This window comes from Amphiura filiformis, chromosome 12 (genome assembly GCF_039555335.1).
Source record: "Amphiura filiformis chromosome 12, Afil_fr2py, whole genome shotgun sequence".
Classification (NCBI taxonomy): Eukaryota; Metazoa; Echinodermata; class Ophiuroidea; order Amphilepidida; family Amphiuridae; genus Amphiura; species Amphiura filiformis.
The window spans coordinates 576,237-595,059 of NC_092639.1; the positions used below are offsets into that span (position 1 = coordinate 576,237).

At 39.6% G+C, this 18,823-nt stretch overlaps 1 protein-coding gene across 1 annotated transcript; it reads right to left on the reverse strand.

The window, feature by feature from the left end:
- Positions 1-16,010: 16,010 nt before the first annotated feature.
- LOC140165551 (toll-like receptor 2 type-2) lies at positions 16,011-16,517 on the reverse strand. Its single transcript, XM_072188838.1, has one exon. The coding sequence runs from the start codon at positions 16,515-16,517 to the stop codon at positions 16,011-16,013; it is 507 nt and encodes a 168-aa protein (XP_072044939.1).
- Between the last annotated feature and the right edge of the window lie 2,306 nt (positions 16,518-18,823).

An 18,823-nucleotide genomic window follows, 5' to 3' on the forward strand; every position in this document is an offset into this window, starting at 1 on the left:
AGAGAGGGACGGTTTATAGCTTGATCGCTACTCGCGCTTGGTGAATCTCCTTAAGCGCCTCACGTGTTAGATTCAAGAGAGGGACGGTTTATAGTAAACTGTTATTAAAATCTGCCGAATTGATAACGATTATTATAATAATTATAAACACAACACAAAAAGAAAGTCCGCACTTATGTTACCTGTCAGAAATCTAAACCTGTTGTGACGTGATTGACACGGTCATGTGCAGCATCTTGTTAGCTCTAATTTGATAACACATTTGCTACCAAAACCTCTAAATTTACAAAGATTGATACCAGTATTTGGTGCATTTGTAACGTTGCAAATTTACAAAAGTAGCACGCAGAGCTGTAGATGTGAATACAGAGCGCGACAATGACATGCGAAACATGCGTTTTAAATTAATAATTTTAAAACCGGGCATTTGGGATTGTCGACAGGGCTGTTCGCGGGCAAGCGAGCTTGACCATGAAAACTTTTGAAAATGCACCAAATTTCATATACTGGTATCAATCTTTGTCTAAAACTTTTGGTAGCAAATGTGGTATCAAATTAAAGATAACAAGATGCTGCACACGACTGTGTCAATCAAATCATCAAAACATAAGCAGGTTTAGATTTACGACGGGTTACATAAGTAGCTATAAGTGCGGACTTTCTATTTGTGTTGTGTTTAAAAAGACCCTTTATAAGACCTGGTCATAATGAAGGTGTTGGATTTCACACACAAATGGTAGAAAATGGAATTTTCGGGCAATAACTTCTACAATGATGTAATCGTTCGCTGTCAAGCTAGCGCAATTGGTAAGGGCGCTAGACTCCGATGCATAATGGTGCTCACAAGCCGTAATAATTGTCTGTCTAACAAAAGAGCTCACAAAGTTGTTATATTACTATATTTATTGGTTTTTATTAGTTCAAACCCAAAAACCCAAATCAAGAACAAATTACAACAAGAGGATCATACAGCCACATTCAACTCACATATAAATTTTATACACATACAGAGGTTAGTAGTATAAGGGACTGTGGCGACGTTTTTACTTCGACGTTTTTCACTTCGACGTTTTTCACTTCGACGTTTTCACTTCGACGTTTTTCACTTCGACGTTTTTCTCTTCGACGTTTTTCTCTTCGACGTTTTTCTTGATTCTCCATCGACGTTAATCTGCCGCGCCGTCGTTCGAAATTATAAACCATCGCAGCGTATTTTTCCCTTCACCTTTTTTTTATATTATTATTAAGAAAAAAATGTTTCGAAACGAGGAAGACGTCTATGCGTACATCGAGGTTCATCTTCCGGAAGAACGACGCGAAATTGCTCGTTTTGAAGCTGACAGATTGGACCGGATAGAGAGTTTAATTCGGGCCATCAGGGAACACGACGAATATAAAATTTTATTCGATCGGTCGTTGGAAAGGGAAGACATAATATCGTAATCCACCGAGTTTCCCTCCATTCTGATCCTAGCGTCAAAGGAGCTAACATGAAGGGAATACGCGCTGCAACTAAACGCGTTTGTGTGAAATGCGGTAAAACGTTTGGGAGCAAGTTCAACATGGAACGACACGAGAAATCTATGCACAGCGAAGAAGATAGGCCTACGGTGGAAAAAAAGAAAGAGTCCTTCAACAGGGTTGAAAAGAGTAGGGACTATAAAACTTTCTCTCGTGAAGATAGGGTGGGTAGCGAGACAGAAACCTGCGTCTTCAAGAATAGCGAGCCTGATAGCGATAACAACGAGGAACAAAGGACTGAAATGATCGAGCAATTGGACCGTTATACGGAAAAGAATGGGGAAAGAAGACAAGAATTGGGAAAGGACATTCGGGCGTGGAAGAAACGAGAAAAACAACCCCAACCGATGGAGCAAAAACCGATGGCACCTAGACCATCCGGTCATCAACATTTTCGAGCGATCAAACGATGAATCGGGTACTGCTAAGGGCCATGATAGCCACCGAGATCGAGATGCGCCCGAAAAGTTCCGAGTACTTCTTACTGAAGACGAAAGAAGGTTACCGCGAACCGTGCGACCCTGACACAGACGTCGACGACTGTAACTTGCGGAACGAAAAATGGAAACTTAATCAAGGGATAACTTTTTATAAAAATATCAAGGCAGAAGGCTCCTACTTGGAGTTAATATCCTTTTGCAGTAAGAAAAGCCTCTCGAAAGTTAGGAAACTCTTCCGATCGCGAAACGTATCCACTCTGCGACAAAGAGAATTTCGACACTTCCTTACGCTGCATTACACGCCGTAAAATTTCTATTAATGGGGAAAGGTATTAAAGAGAGAGAAATAAAGATAGTAAAAAAGGGGATTCCCGAATGACAAGACAACTCTCACTCGTACTAATTTCTTAGCGTTTCTTTTCTAAATAAACACAATAATCGACTTGGGTCGTTTTAATTAATACATGAAATGAGTAGTTTATAGGAGGACGTTCGAAATAATTTATTTAATTACGGGGGATGAATTTAGAATATTGTTTCGTGATTAACAGTAGAAACCCTTACGGGTTATCTTCCAGAGCATTAATGAGGAATTCTCTCTTTTGTCAATCAAAATAAGACGGGGTAGTGGGGCATAGGGTAGAAATATTACTTACCGATTTCGTATTTTCATCTCATAAAACAGATTTCCTCGCGTATGGTCCCGAGCGTATGGTATAAAATATTATATTAGTCCGAAGTATAGCGTTGATATGCGGAACATTCGAAACCAGACAAAAATGATTTCTATTATCTGAATCTATATTATACAAATAATAAATAATCATCTTACTGATACGAATTCCAAAATAAAAACTGTTGGGGAAGTATCAATAACCATATATTTCCTTGAATCCGAGACAAAAAATATGCATCCAAAAATAGCGATAAATTTCGTCACCAACAAGCTGACCCGATGCTATCTTAAGTCGTGTCTACTATACTATACAAGAAGGACTGAAGCAGTTGTAAAATAGTTATATATTAAATCATAGACCCTCTATTAGATGGTCTATATGATTTAATGTACTATGTTTGGTATCAAAGGTTATCCTTTGAATTTTTAATATATTGGTCAATCGATTATTGCTTTTATCTCCTCATTAAACTCTTATCAGTCGGTCATTTATTACGTTTATCTCTTGGTCAAGCCACAGACCATCAGATGGTCTATGGTCAAACATGTTGAGGACAGAGTCGTTAAAACATACAACGAGCAGTTACAGATAAAAAAGTATTTATAGAGTCAAATGGAATTCGGTAATACCACAGATATTGGAACACAATATCTGTGGTAATACCTTCTCACGATGCATTGCAAGAAAAATGAGCAAAGGTTATTCTTTACCATCCCCCGATGAATTGCCAAAAAGCAGGTTCCAGATGGAGAAAAAAAATCGAAAGATGCGAGTGATTTTACTTTTAATAGAAAATCTCGGGAAAGCTTTAAATTATTGATATTTTCCCCATGAATAAAAAATAATAAGCGATATTTTTAATATCCCAGCGTAGCTCAGATTCGAGTCCAGTTTCGGGGAATGCTTTATCGTGTCTTCTTTTTTGAGACGTGTAATATAGAACTGGAAAACACCCGTTATAATAATTGCACCCTCACCCCATCCCGATACATCAAAAACGTGAATTGCTTCAAACTGCGTCGATTGCGTAACAAATGCGTCGATTGCGTAATGAAATGCGTAAAACCGCGACATTGCGTTACGAGTTTGCTTAAAATGCGTCGAATGCGTAACAAAACGCGTCAAACGCGTAACGAAACGCATAAAACAGCGTTGATTGCGTAAAATTGCGTAATGAAAATGCGTTAAAACCGCGTAATCGCGTACAATTGCGTAATGAAAATGCGTAAAATTGCGTAAGCGCGTACAATTGCGTAATGAAAATGCGTAAAATTGCGTAAGTGCGTAATATTGCGAAACGAATTTGCGTAAAATCCTGCCAGCGCGTCACAAAATGCGTCAAATTGCGTCGATTGCGTGGTGAAATGCGTAACGAATTGCGTAACGCAAAAGCCTATATAAGCCGGTCATTTTCAACTTTTGGCCACTCCGATCCTAACATTCAGGGCGTCAACATGAATACTTCAAAATCTTACGATTGTTCCCTATGCGACAGGACATTCTCGCGAAAGTACGACCTCCAAAGACACGAGCGTCACGTCCACCCCGAAGAAGAAGAAGGGGAGGAGGAGGAGGATACCGCCGACTCAGAGAGCGAAGATGAGGTCTCGGATCAAGAGTCAAGTCCTAGCGACGAGCTGGAAGACAACGAGGCTTATCGGGAATGGTACGAGGGCGCTAAAGACGCTACGAAAGATATGAGGAAGGAAAAATACGAAAAATACGTCGAGGAGGGCATGGACCAGGAAATGGCGAGGGAAAAAGCCTACCTGAAGACCGTATGGGCCGTCAAACGCGACTTTTTCGATCAGTACCGGACATTCCTGCGGAGCCACGCCCGTCTCAAAGACGACGACGTTTATACCGAGATGACGGACGATCTCGAGGAGAAAATGGATAGAGGGGTCGACGTGGACAAAGCCGTGAAAAGAACGATGGCCAAACATCGATCTAAATTTGAAGGACTGTTCCAGTACGATGACGAGGAAAACGTCGAGGAGCCTGCCATGGACGATGACAACGAAGATTAAACCCGCAAATACTTTTAACGATAATAAAGTAGAGAAAAAATATATACACGGCTCTTTAACTCGTTATTACCCTAATTTCACATTGTCCTATTAACCCTCTTTAAATCGATGTATATCGAATACTATTAGTATTAAATGGACTCTTAGCGAAGGTTTTTTTTCGACGATGAGAGACCAATCGATGTTACAAAATTCGATAGTTTTGTTTCATAATCTGCAAAATTTTGGTCTTTTAGTCTGTATCGACACATATCCGCGGTAAAAATGTAAAGCGTCCATGCCCTAAAAGATAACTTGTATAAAGGATATGATTTACGCCGTCAAAAAGTACATTATCGCTCCACGATTTAAACCCCGAAATTATGTCTTCTTTTCCGAGCGCTCAATCGAGTAAGTTTTATAATCGTCGTGTTTTCTGACTCTCTATCCGGTCCAATCTGTCAGCTTCAAAACGAGCAATTTCGCGTCGTTCTTCCGGAAGATGAACCTCGATGTACGCATAGACGTCTTCCTCGTTTCGAAACATTTTTTTCTTAATAATAATTTTAAAAAAAGGTGAAGGGAAAAATACGCTGCGATGGTTTATAATTTCGAACGACGGCGCGGCAGATTAACGTCGATGGAGAATCAAGAAAAACGTCGAAGAGAAAAACGTCGAAGAGAAAAACGTCGAAGAGAAAAACGTCGAAGTGAAAAACGTCGAAGTGAAAACGTCGAAGTGAAAAACGTCGAAGTGAAAAACGTCGAAGTAAAAACGTCGCCACAGTCCCTTATACTACTGAGGTTCTTGAACATGGAATCTTAATTAAAGGAACAATGTACTATATTATAATATGAAATTGGTTAATTTTTTTCAATCCTGATTTTTTGGCACATTTGTAATGTTTACACATGTCGCAACTTACACCTAAATGGAATCATCCAATTCAAATTCATTGTATTTGTCAGGTCAACAGGTCAATCTTGACCTAATGTCGTATTCAGACACTAACACCCCCTTGAACTCTGTGTTTAATGGCTAAAATACCAGTGGGGTTTCTTTCACGCTACCCTCTTATTTCGGCTTAAAATAGACAGAAACCATTCCCGACAGTTCAGCATTTTGAGTAAAAAATAACACAATTCAAATTTGACGGCAATCGTACTTTATGACTTTAAATGTCGAGGCTCCATTTACAATAATGAGGACGACAAGAAAGATTGTGAATACTCTCAATCATCTGGGAATCGTAAACGAGAGATTAGATTCAATCTAGTCAACCAGATTTTACAACATACCTTGGAGCAACCAACGATGCGGCCAGTACCACTGACCTTCAGCTGGGTTGTGATGTTAAACATCATGACTCCAGATGACATCACCTTGTGACGTTTGTGACGTCATTTGGCGAGGTAGAGTTCTGATGTTTCTGTCCCAGGCGTGTGAGAGATTGTTTCTGAGTCCTCCACCACGGTTGAGGGACGTTTGTTCTGCTCTAACCCAAATGGCTTCTTTAACTCCTCGTTCGTACCACCCTGAACTTAGATTGTAAAGACAATAGAGAACCCACCAAACACTCCAGCAATAATTCTGGTAGAACTGCCAGTGCTACGATTTCTTACCACGGTCGACTTTTGGAAAAACGTAAGCGTACTTTCAGGGAATAAAACATCACAACCCACTTTAAACCAGACAACACCATCCGCCAGGCCTTAGTCCACCACAAGGATTTGCAACCCAAAGGCAGGCAGAGTGGACTGGTATACGGTATAAAGTGCGCTGAGAGTTTTATAACTGTACGGATACTTACATAAGAGAAACATCCCAACCACCCAGGAAAAGGCTACAACAACATCTAGTTCGGGTCCCGCACAATCTGCGGTTTACACATATACAAGCCAGCAAACACGAAGTGGACCTCGAGGACGTCAAAGTTCTCGACCGCGAATCACGAACGAGGAGTTAAAGAAGCCATTTGGGTTAGAGCAGAACAACCGTCCCTCACTTGTGGTGGAGGACTCAGAAACAATCTCTCACACGCCTGGGACAGAACCATCAGAACGCTACCTCGTCATATGACGTCACAAGGTGCCGTCATCGGGAATCAATGTGCTTAACATCACAACCCAGCTGAAGGTCAGTGGTACTGGCCGCATCGTTGGTTGCTCCAAGGCATGTTGTAAAATCTGGTTGACTAGATTGAATCTAATATCTCGATGACAAGAAAGATTACATTTCTTTTTGGCAATAAAATATTATGTTTCCCTGTTTATGTTAAAGGCCTATTCAGTGATTTGCTCATCAGGTAGACTACTCCGTAGTCCACTTGCCCATTGTGCATACTCTGGATATTGTATTTAAGCTTAAAACTCTGATTTAATTAATGTCGGCACAATTATTGATAGATTTTCACAACTGATCTTTTCAGTCACCGTACTCCCTCTGTTAGCTTCCCAAGTGGACTACTGACTTTGACTTGCGGTTAACATTTTTAACACGGGACTTTATGGAGAGTTAGGCCAATTTCTGGCCTAACTAAAATTGGTCATGATGTAATGCATCTTTAAATGGATCTGGCTTGTGATTGGTCGCGCAGATCTCGGTAATCCATGTATTCCAGCCGTTCAAGGTACCTATGAATAATTAAGCAGGTGACGTATTTACCAACTCTAAGGACGTAGTGTTTCGTCTGTTTCGACGAATACAACTATGTTTGAATGTCAATAGGCTATTACTACAACTATCATTCAATCGTTGTTAATTATTAAACAAAAGAATCATTATTATTATTATTATTATTATTATTATTATTATTATTATTATTATTATTATTATTATTTACATTATTATTATTAGGCCTATTGTTAGTGTTAATATTATTATTATCATTATTATTATTTACATTATTATTATTATTATTATTTACATCATTATTATTATAAAAAGGCATAAATATCTTCTATCAGGGCAGCCAGCATCCCACATGGAGGGGGGGGGGGTAGTTAAAAGGGGCGGGGGTTTTGTCACTGAACTCAATCAGTTAATAACCTAATCAGTTTATTAATCTAATCAAGTAATCAGTCAATATCTACGATATCCATGAATCAATTAAATAATAACCAATTCCATAATAATTATTCAACCGGGGCAATTGACAACACACCATACAATGATGACTCGGATGATGATGATGCATGGTGATGAGTTCATCATTGGGATGATGATGATGATGATGATGATGATGACAATGATGATGATTATAGGATGATTATGATTTATGTTTGTGATATTAATGATTGCTATGATGATGATGTGGATGATGATGATTCTGATGATGGGTTGGATGATTCTGATGGTCATGAATGATAACTCTGATGATAATGGTGCGAATGATGACTCGTGTGATATAGGGATGCTGATGCTGATAGATGATGCTGATGATGATGCTGATGATAATGTTGATGATGCTGCTGATGATGTTGCTGCTGCTGATGATGCTGCTGCTGCTGCTGTTGATGATGCTGCTGACGTTGCTGATGATGATGATGCTGCTGATGATGATGCTACTGATGATGCTGATGCTGATGCTGCTGACAATGCTGATGCTGATGATGATGCTGCTGATGATGCTGCTGATGATGTTGATGCCGCTGCTGATGATGCTGATACTGATGATGCTGCTGCTGATGATGCTGCTGACGATGCAGATGCTGCTGATGATGCTGATAATGTTGATGATGATTTTGATGATGATGCTGATGATGATGCTGCTGCTGATCCTACTGGCGATGCTGATGCTGCTGATGCTGCTGCTGCTGCTGCTGATGATGTTGATGACGATGTTGATGATGCGACTGATGATGATGCTGCTGACGATGCTGATGATGTTGCTGATGATGCTGCTGTTGCTGATGCTGCTGCTGACGATGCTGCTGCTGACGATGCGGATGCTGCTGCTGATGATGATACTGATGATGTTGTTGATGATATTGATGATGCTGCTGATGATGACTGATGATGATGATGATGACAATGATGCCTCGTATGATGACTTGCATGATGATGATGCATGATGACCAGAGCATGCATGATGACATGCATGATCAGCAGCAGTATCATCACCATCATCTGCATCAGCAGCAGCAGGATCATCATAAGCAGCATCATCAGCATCATAATCAGCAGCATCATCAGCATCAGTATCATCAGTAGCAGTATCAGCATCATCAGCAGCAGCATCATAATCAGCATCATCATCAGCAGCATCATCAACATCACCATCATCTGCATCAGAATCATCATCATCAGCAGCAGCATCAGCATCATCAGCATCATCATTAGCATCATCATCATCAGTGGTATCATCAGCATCATCATCAGCAGCTTCATCAGTAGCATCAACATCAGTAGCATCAGCATCATCAACATCAGCATCATCAGCAGCATCAGCAGCATCATCATCAGTCGCATCATCAACATCATCATCAACGTCATCAGCATCATCAGCAGCAGCATCAGCAGCATCTGCATCGTCAGCAGCAGCATCATCAGTATCAGCATCATCATCAGCAGCAGCATCAGCAGCAGCATCATCAGCAGCATCATCAGCAGCATCAGCAGCATCATCAGCATCGTCAGCAGCATCATCATCATCAGCATCATCATCAGTCGCTCAACATCATCATCAACATCATCAGCATCATCATTAGCAGCATCTGCATCGTCAGCAGCAGCATTGTCAGCAGCATCATCAACAGCAGCAGCAACATCATCAGCAGCATCATCAACATTATCATCAGCATCATCATCAGCATCATCTATCAGCATCATCATCCCTATAGCACACGAGTCATCATTCGCACCATTATCATCAGAGTCATCATTCATGACCATCAGAATCATCCAACCCATCATCAGAATCATCATCATCCACATCATCATCATAGCAATCATTAATATCACAAACATAAATCATATTAAATCATCCTTTAATCATCATCATTGTCATCATCATCATCATCATCATCATCATCCCAATGATGAATATCATCACCATGCATCATCATCATCCGAGTCATCATTGTATGGTGTGTTGTCAATTGCCCCGGTTGAATAATTATTATGGAATTGGTTATTATTTAATTGATTCATGGATATCGTAGATATTGATTGATTACTTGATTAGATTAATAAACTGATAGGTTAATTAACTGATTGAGTTCAGTGACAAAACCCCCGCCCCTTTTAACTACTTTAATATGTAGGCCTAAATATTTGATAATAATATAATAATATTAGGGACCGTTCACAAACACTTGTAAGGGGGGGCCTGATGCAAAAAGGGGGGCCCTGAAAATTTTTGACCCTCCTAAAGGGGGGGGCCCTGAAAAAAATGGCCATAAACTTTTCTGGGAAAATTGAGTTTATATGCTTTTCTATGGGGTTGACCGATAATTTTCATGTCAAAAAGGGGGGGGGGGCCTGAAATTTTCGAGGTCTGTAAAGGGGGGCCCCGAAAAATTTTCACGATAAAATTTTTTTTTTTGCATCAGGCCCCCCCCTTACAAGTGTTTGTGAACGGTCCCTTAACACTAACAATAATAATAATAATGTAAATAATAATAATAATAATAATAATAATAATAATAATAATAATAATAATAATAATAATTCTTTTGTTTAATAATTAACAACGATTGAATGATAGTAGTAGTAATATTCATTAGAATTGACATTCAAACATAGTTGTATTCGTCGAAACAGACGAAACACTACGTCCTTAGAGTTGGTAAATACGTCACCTGCTTAATTATTCATAGGTACCTTGAACGGCTGGAATACATGGATTACCGCAGATCTCGTTATGGTTTAAATCCTCCGGGCAACGCCAACACAAAGGACGGTATAGTTGTGTACCATGTAGTTATTAAAATAACTGCATGGTACACCGTGACACAACTATGCGGCCTTTGTGTTGGCGGGGACATTAAACTCTCAGTACTAGTGCATGAGCGCGTCTTGTATTTGCTTGCGGTTAAATTGGAGTGATAAACAAGTATGATTGACAGTCAGTGTGTTAGGGACTTGATCAAATCAAGAACAAATTACAACAAGAGGATCATACAACCACATTCAACTCACATATAAATTTTATACACATACAGAGGTTCTTGAACATGGAATCTTAATTAAAGGAACAATGTACTATATTATAATATGAAATTGGTTAATTTTTTTCAATCCTGATTTTTTGGCACATTTGTAATGTTTACACATGTCGCAACTTACACCTAAATGGAATCATCCAATTCAAATTCATTGTATTTGTCAGGTCAACAGGTCAATCTTGACCTAATGTCGTATTCAGACACTAACACCCCATTGAACTCTGTGTTTAATGGCTAAAATACCCAGTGGGGTTTCTTTCACGCTACCCTCTTATTTCGGCTTAAAATAGACAGAAACCATTCCCGACAGTTCAGCATTTTGAGTAAAAAATAACACAATTCAAATTTGACGGCAATCGTACTTTATGACTTTAAATGTCGAGGCTCCATTTACAATAATGAGGACGACAAGAAAGATTGTGAATACTCTCAATCATCTGGGAATCGTAAACGAGAGATTAGATTCAATCTAGTCAACCAGATTTTACAACATACCTTGGAGCAACCAACGATGCGGCCAGTACCACTGACCTTCAGCTGGGTTGTGATGTTAAACATCATGACTCCAGATGACATCACCTTGTGACGTTTGTGACGTCATTTGGCGAGGTAGAGTTCTGATGTTTCTGTCCCAGGCGTGTGAGAGATTGTTTCTGAGTCCTCCACCACGGTTGAGGGACGTTTGTTCTGCTCTAACCCAAATGGCTTCTTTAACTCCTCGTTCGTACCACCCTGAACTTAGATTGTAAAGACAATAGAGAACCCACCAAACACTCCAGCAATAATTCTGGTAGAACTGCCAGTGCTACGATTTCTTACCACGGTCGACTTTTGGAAAAACGTAAGCGTACTTTCAGGGAATAAAACATCACAACCCACTTTAAACCAGACAACACCATCCGCCAGGCCTTAGTCCACCACAAGGATTTGCAACCCAAAGGCAGGCAGAGTGGACTGGTATACGGTATAAAGTGCGCTGAGAGTTTTATAACTGTACGGATACTTACATAAGAGAAACATCCCAACCACCCAGGAAAAGGCTACAACAACATCTAGTTCGGGTCCCGCACAATCTGCGGTTTACACACATATACAAGCCAGCAAACACGAAGTGGACCTCGAGGACGTCAAAGTTCTCGACCGCGAATCACGAACGAGGAGTTAAAGAAGCCATTTGGGTTAGAGCAGAACAACCGTCCCTCAATTGTGGTGGAGGACTCAGAAACAATCTCTTACACGCCTGGGACAGAACCATCAGAACGCTACCTCGTCATATGACGTCACAAGGTGCCGTCATCGGGAATCAATGTGCTTAACATCACAACCCAGCTGAAGGTCAGTGGTACTGGCCGCATCGTTGGTTGCTCCAAGGCATGTTGTAAAATCTGGTTGACTAGATTGAATCTAATATCTCGATGACAAGAAAGATTACATTTCTTTTTGGCAATAAAATATTATGTTTCCCTGTTTATGTTAAAGGCCTATTCAGTGATTTGCTCATCAGGTAGACTACTCCGTAGTCCACTTGCCCATTGTGCATACTCTGGATATTGTATTTAAGCTTAAAACTCTGATTTAATTAATGTCGGCACAATTATTGATAGATTTTCACAACTGATCTTTTCAGTCACCGTACTCCCTCTGTTAGCTTCCCAAGTGGACTACTGACTTTGACTTGCGGTTAACATTTTTAACACGGGACTTTATGGAGAGTTAGGCCAATTTCTGGCCTAACTAAAATTGGTCATGATGTAATGCATCTTTAAATGGATCTGGCTTGTGATTGGTCGCGCAGATCTCGTTATGGTTTAAATCCTCCGGGCAACGCCAACACAAAGGACGGTATAGTTGTGTACCATGTAGTTATTAAAATAACTGCATGGTACACCGTGACGCAACTATGCGGCCTTTGTGTTGGCGGGGACATTAAACTCTCAGTACTAGTGCATGAGCGCGTCTTGTATTTGCTTGCGGTTAAATTGGAGTGATAAACAAGTATGATTGACAGTCAGTGTGTTAGGGACTTTGCCCGTTCAAAGTTCCGTTTAACATTCAATGTCCATAGTCGATTTTAAACTCGGACTTTCGCGATTAATAAACTGGTAGATTCTAAAATCAGAATTGATCACTATTGAAGTGCTAATATAAGTATGACATTATGATATGTTGCATTCAATAATATAAGCCTACGTATACTTTACTTTTACTCTCACTAATATAATTATATAAACTTTTTCATAACAATTTTATACTAGTATTTTGATGTAATAAATATCATATCAGTGTAATTTCGAGTTCAACTGAAAGCTTTCATCATGATTAATAACATGTTTTATTTATCAAAAATCGACTATGGCATAGTCTACTCATCAGGAGGATCGTAAAAATCATCAAAATGCAGATTTAGGAACCTTTGTTAGTGTCATAGATGTGCTAACCTAGCTTGAAAGCTTGGTTAAGCTGAAAGTCATGTATTAAAGACAAATAATACATTTATATGAATGTAGCTACATTCATTTAAATGGGGCTTCAACTTTGTCAGTACTGCTGTTTCCCTCTGTTTTGCCAAATTGTTCATTTAAAAAAACCCGAATGACAGTTTTAATGACTTCTTCTTCACTTTAGGGCAATTTATACACTTTTTTACACTTTCGTTGGGATTACTGAATAAGCCTTTATTATAGGCCTTGACACCAATATAATTGGGTTTTTTTAATTTACACATATCAATATAATAATTTTATTTGACACATACAAACAGAGAAATTATCAATTTATCATTGAGGACAATATACAGTAATATCCGGCATCCTGTTGCAAAACGCACAAGTTTGGCGATTCCTTCCTATGAAGTCCAAGTCGTGAGGGTCATCCTCAAAGTCATTCCAATAACAATATGCTTTCCATGAATACACCTATAAACCAATTCCGCTTGCAAAGGAAACCGTTTTTAAGATCAAACTATTTTGATCTTAAAAGATCAAAATAGTTTGACATAATCTCCGGTGCTTGATACCTCTTGATTACAATCGGAGCATTTTTCAATTGTTGACCCTTGTGGAGCCCAACATTTGACCTGTGACATTTTTGCTGAGCGGAGTATATCACAGATCGCACAGCGCTTTACACGACCTTAAAATACCTTACTGCTACATACACTACCAGCCTAAAACCACAAGTTCGCGAGAGAAAGGAATCAAAACGCAGAGGGCTGGCAAAATGGGAAGAACAACTTACAACGACCCGACAGCACACAGACCAGCCCGAGAGCCGATTCCACTCTCCCGAAAACAACATAATAAATTTTATATACTAAAAACAACAGGCATAAAAAAAAGGCGAAACAAAAAGTATGTACATGAATCACCATCTGAAGTAAAATTGGGTCTTAAAAGTGTGATCAGGACAGTGACAAAATATAGTGTATACACATTATCAACAAGATCAAAAGGTTACCAATTAAAGAGATGTGAATAAACATTATTTTTCATCAGGTTCGCCGTCGCAAATAATAAAACCTGAGGTCCTGGGTTCGATTCCCAGGCGGGATCACTTTTTCTCCTTGTCTCCTTTATTATTTGCGACGGCGAACCTGATGAAAAATAATGTTTATTTATATAATTCCCGTCGATCATGCCACTGTTTTTCCGTGTTAAAGAGATGTGTTTTGAGAAGATTCTTGAAAGTGTCCACCAACGGAGCCTGGGGAATATTCACAAGAAGCTGATTCCAAAGTGTTAACTGTCGCATATGCACTGTCACCGTAGAAATGAGTTGAGGACATCCGTTGAACTTTAAGCAAATTTTGTGAAGAAGAGCGAAGGTTACGCGAGGGATTGTATGGTTCGACGAGATCGGAGAAGTAGTCCGGAGCTAACCTGTGTTGAGCCTTGAAGGTGATCAGCATGAGTATGTATGCGATCGAGGTTCTGATTGGAAGCCAGTGAAGACTTTCGCGGATTGGGGTGATGTGGTATTTCCAAGGAGCGAGATAAACTAGTCTAGCAGCTGTATTTTGGACACACTGACACTTATCAATTTCAGACATTAGAACTCCATACAGAAGACAATTACATGAATCCAGCCGCGATGTAAAGAAGGCATGGACAAGCTGAGCAGTTGTATCATTGCGAAGTGGCGAATCTGACTGATCTTACGAATTGCCATCATAGCCGCGCGACAAATTTTGTTGACTTGACCTGTCATACACAGATGAAAGTTCATCACAACGCCTAGGTTATGCACTTCGTCAGAGGGCTCAGGAACTGCATATCTGATATGCAGTTAAGGACGCAGACGGTAACTTAGGCACGAACCTTGATGACATGTAAAAAAGCTCAGTTTTTGAATCATTCAACATGAGTTTGTTGTTTACAGCCCAGATCTTCACGTCAGTGGTGTACATTTGAGTTGCTGGATACTCCATTCGCGGTCTTCTGGCTCAAAGGTAAAAACAACTGAGTGGCGTCAGCATACCCATACTGCTGACATGGTGAGCAGCAATGATATCATCAACAACTGATCCCTGAGCAATGCCCCATAGAAACTCAAACGTGTCTGACAGAGCATCATGAACTGCCACATCTTTAGTACGTCCAGTCACACATGATGTAAACCAGTAAAGAGCGGAGTCTTTGATGCCATAGCGATTTGGTAAGCGATTTAAAAATGTTTTTGGTCGATAGTATCGAAAGCGGAAGAAGAATCCAGCAGGACAAGCAGAGCTTCCTTGTGATGGCCAACGGCAACTGGAAGATCGTTTTCAAAAGCGCAGTTTCAGTGCTAACGTGCGCTCAGTAAGCTGCCATTGAGATGATGATTGTTAAGGTAGGCACTTGGATTTACTTCACTGCGGCTATCACTTTGGATAGGTATTTGAGATTGGAGATGGATCTATATATAATGTGCACGATCCTCAGTCGACAAGCTAGATTTCTTCAGGAGAGGTAATACACGAGTATGTCTAACCCTAACACCCGAAGGGCTTTTTGCCAAGCACTAGGTCGGCGACGGTGAGCCACGGTTCTTTCGCTGGCCCGGCCAACAAAAGCGTGCCTAAATATAATTTAGGGTGATGGGATGTACGCACGCACAGTGCATATATCATGTAGTATTTTATAGTACCTGGTAGTGTTAGGGTTAAGTGTTTCATTATTTAACTTGACTTTTCTATATCAGATGTCATCGATTTGGACTTAGCAATCGGTTGACTGAACCCGTGGTGGTTTGCGTAATTTCATCTTCAACCGATTCCAGAACAACTCTTGTTCAATCAAATCGTCAGTCCACTTCAATACTTCCTTGTTACGTAATATCTGACAAAGCAACGTTGTCTTTTTATCATCAGGGATTTCTCCAATCTGTACAAGAATAAGTACATCATCATCCAGTTCCAAACGCATGTGTGCAATCTGTAGCTGATAATGACACCATCTATCATCCATGAAATTCTCTGATAAAACTGCGATAGTTTTGCGGCTTTTATAAATCCCTTGACATATAGCATTATTGCGTCCTGCGGGAATATCACCTCTTTCTGTCATACAAAGGCGGAACTGTTGTGGTCCATCCTCAATGTTTGGAATGAGTTGATCATTTATCCATGCTTCGTTGTCTTTGTGATAGGAAACATAAGCATGATATTGACGTCGCAGGATCGGTGCTTCATATGTGACTTCCATATCCTCATTATCGCTATTCATGCTATCTGCATCGTCATCATTGTCTATAAGTCGCTGATGTCTTCGTTGATAAAACAAAAGCCGGAACTTGTAACGTATGCGCCACCGATATTTATAAACCTTAGCAATTATTAGACAAATTACAATGACCAATCCTGACAAGCCTGGAGGAGGAGGTATCTCAAAAGATGCAGACTGCAGTCTAATTCTGTCTCGGTGATGCCACGATTCTCTTGACTGGGAGGAGACTTGCACAGAAATGAAGGTTTTGGGTCTACGTATGTTCTCTTATCTCCCAGTAACCAATCTTGTAGGAGTTTAATATCACATGTGCAAGAAAACGGGTTGTTTCCAAAGTCCACATACATCAAGTTGTATGGTGCTTTCATCAAGAAGTCCGGTAATATAGCCATTGCATTATCATATACAATAAGTGTTTGTAGACTCGACAGATCTTTCAATACATTCAAATTGGCAAGTCTGTTTCCTGCCAAATTCAGGTACGCGAGTCCTGACAAGTGTTGAAATTGTGTTTCAGGTAAGCTTTCTATGCGATTAAAACTGAGATCCATGCGTGTAATGTTTACCAGTGAAGAAAAGTCAGGCAAGCTGTATATTCGATTATGACTGAGATTCATGTATTCAATGTTTACCAGTGAAGAAAAGTCATTTTCGTTAATATTGTCGATGTTGTTATTACTCAGATCTAAATATCGCAGGTTACGACTCTCTAAGAGAAATTGATCAATTGATGACAATTTGCACTTCGTTAATGTCAGGTTTACTAGGTCAGGAAAACCTGAATTGGCAACATCTTGTTCCTTGAAAATAATTCCGCCTGATTCGGAGATGAAAAGTGACTTGAGATGTGAGCAATTACCCCATACAAAGTAATCAAAGTAAACGTTACTGAAGCTGATGTTTTCAAATGTAGAGGAAACAGGACACAATGACATACCGTACACTTGAGTAGAATCTGCTCCACATAAAAATCCTGCAATATTGATAGATCCTAGGGTTGTATCAACCATATTGTCAAAATGAACGCTTTTAATTGGATTATGGGAGATGTCCAGAGATTTCACCTGTATGGGGATATCAAACATGATATCAAAATATATATAGCTTATGTCATTATTGCTCAAATCCAAATGTTTTAGTGAGCCTGCAAGCACTTCCAGTGCTTCATAAGGAAATTGAGTAAGATTATTATAACTGAGGTCCAGTGACTCCAGATGTGACAAGCCGCGAAAGGCATATCTGGATATATATATTGAACTCTTCATTTCAAATTGAACTTGGAAGTTGTCGTAGGTAAATGATGTCCCGGGGGTAAATGTCAAATTTTTTAGGTATGGAAACATACTAAATGCATCATCGTTCACTGACAGTACATATCCATGCCACATAGGAATTCTTAATGATGACACAGATGAGTTCTTCGATAATGACCCATTTGTCACAGTTTGAAATACACACTTATCCTTTACATGCAGGGTCAGATTAGATAGTGAAGCTGGTAATCGTGTGATTAGTTCTGACCATTTGGTTGTGTCCCAATATTCAGTGTAATTTTGCGATAATCCATCAGAACGATTAAATGATACAAACAGTTCCTTGATACCAGTCATATTCCCAATAGGACAAGTTACATAGTCAAATTCATTGTAAAACGTGTTTAGTGTTAATAACATTTTGAGGCCTTCTATTGCTTTACATGGTGTAGAGGTTAATGCGTTAAAAGAAATGTCTAAATATGTCAGATTTATAAGATTCACAAACAATGTTTCAGGTAAGCTTGATATGTAATTGTCTGATAGATCTAAATGTTCCAGACCGACAAGATTCATAAACAATGTTTCAGGTAAGCTTGATATGACATTGTGTGATAGATCTAAATGTTCCAGACTGACAAGATTCATAAACAATGTTTCAGGTAAGCTTGATATGCCATTGTGTGATAGATCTAAATGTTCCAGACTGACAAGATTCACAAACAATGTCTCTGGTAAGCCTGATATGTAATAATTTACCACATTTAAATATTCCAAACTGGTGAGGTCCTTAAACAGAGTAGCTGGTAGCGAAATGATGTACGTCCAATAACAGCCAACATCCAGGTGAGTAAGCTTGAACAAACCTTGGAAAACAGAATCAGGTAAAGAATCTATGTCATTCAAGGATATATCGAGCTCCTGCAACTCATGTAATCCACTGAATACTGATGGCGGTAGACTGGACAAACTATGATGAATATCTAACTTTTTCAGTGATGAAGTAGAATAGGATGGGCTTCCGTGCAATGTAAAACTGTATGGCTCCCATGG

Bases quoted from the DNA above. Each gene is read 5' to 3' on its own strand.
- LOC140165551 (XM_072188838.1), bottom strand. From the start codon at position 16,517: ATGAATAGCGATAATGAGGATATGGAAGTCACATATGAAGCACCGATC.